Raw genomic sequence first — 1,635 nt, 5'->3', positions numbered from 1 at the left:
TATTTTACAACTAGTACATTTTTGTATTTGGTCTATCAGCTTTGATATGTTGTTGGTCTTTTACTCTGGATTGTCATGTAACTTCAGGACATCTTTAGTGCTATGCAAAATTCAGAAATATTTTCTGATATGTTACATTTTGTACATCAGTCTATCATTGGCCATGCTGAGACTGATTGAATCATGTAGATGTGTGCTCCCTCTCTTGCAGCCGTATCGCCAACAATGAGCTGATCTGTGACTGTCACCTGTCCTGGCTGGCGGAATGGCTGCGTATGAGACCGAGGCTCGGACTGTTCACCCGTTGTGCCGCTCCAGCGCTGCTGTCAAACGTGCACGTCGCTGAGCTCCAGAGAAATGAGTTCCTGTGCAATGGTTAGTTAGTATGGTCTTTCTTTTCTGAATTAGGCTGGAACAAATTTCGTTTGAAAAAGTTTCTGGTCTGTGATAATTTTCCTCAAGCTTTCCCTGCTTTGTGGAAAAGTCATTTCAAAATTGTGCACAATGATGGTGATGATGATAAAAATTTGGTTCATTTGGAATTCTCATTTCAAACACCCAGTGTGGAAACTCTAGTCCTTGACTTGTCATAAGGTCACATAAAGAAGGAATGTCCCAGCTCTAAGCTCCCATGCCTTTTTGTTATGGTTGACTGGCCATCCAATTTCCTTGGGTGTATTTAGGAGGTATTAAAACTGTTGTTATCAGCAATATGTCAGAGAACTGAGGTGGTGTTACCACTGATTTACAAGCTGAAGTGTGACCCTCAGCCTATATGCCTTCAGACTTGATGTCCTAGAATTACACACTGCATCTACAGACATGACAGTCACTACAGGCCAACAACATCATACTGACCTGTGGGACCCTCAGGAATTGAAGTATTCCGAAATGTGTATTAAACTGAAACAGTAGTCCTGGGAAGGGAATTACTTCCCCTCCTGGGCTTCTCATACAGTGTGGTCTGCACAGAGTTGACAGGGTTTGGTAAGGAAGAATTCCCACAGGTGAAGCCTGTGCTAAAAGGACAACATGGGTGTGTGGGAAGGGTTGGAAATTATAATCAAGTGTGACAAATGGGACAAATTTTTCCCACCCCCCTTTTAATGCTTCATGTTTGGATTACAATGTACATGCAAACCAGGCAACCTCTGTGTTACTACTAGTGACCAAACAGTTTTTGATAGATAGGAGTTGTGTAGAGTTCTCTTCTCAGACTTGAAAGCCTTTAGTTCATTTTCCAATGTCAGTCATGCCTGAGCTGAATGGTGAGCAGCTGGCAGCCCTTTGATAGCTCAAGTTCAACATCTTGATAGTGATGACCTACAATAGCTGACAAGTTGTTCAAACTAAAAATTTCAATGGTAGCTTTTTTTTCACTTTACGGGGCTACACCTATCTGTACAGCAAACATGAGCCTTTAGTCCCAGTCTGTGCAGTGGATGTGATCGTTCAAGCAGCATCTACTGACTGCCTGCCTAACTATGGCAGCTTGCACATGTCTGTCAGCCACCTGATGTAGGACTTAGCAGCTTTTCTGTTACGTATGTAGATGTACCACTAAGCTTTAAAGTAGAGCTGGCTAAACTCCTTTCTAACCACCTGCCTAAAACATGTGAGGATGCTCTATGAGTG

General features: G+C 42.6%; 1 protein-coding gene across 1 annotated transcript in view; it reads left to right on the top strand.

The window, feature by feature from the left end:
• LOC118414987 (slit homolog 2 protein-like) overlaps positions 1–1,635 on the top strand; it is a gene marked incomplete in the record, with an annotated part of 76,847 nt that overhangs the window by 35,111 nt on the left and 40,101 nt on the right. The window contains 1 exon segment of the mRNA XM_035819353.1: positions 212–375. Coding sequence (XP_035675246.1) covers positions 212–375 — 164 coding nt within the window.

This window comes from Branchiostoma floridae, chromosome 4 (assembly GCF_000003815.2).
Source record: "Branchiostoma floridae strain S238N-H82 chromosome 4, Bfl_VNyyK, whole genome shotgun sequence".
NCBI lineage: Eukaryota > Metazoa > Chordata > Leptocardii > Amphioxiformes > Branchiostomatidae > Branchiostoma > Branchiostoma floridae.
Note: the sequence above shows the minus strand (reverse complement) of the source record. Positions and strands in the feature narration are given on the sequence as shown.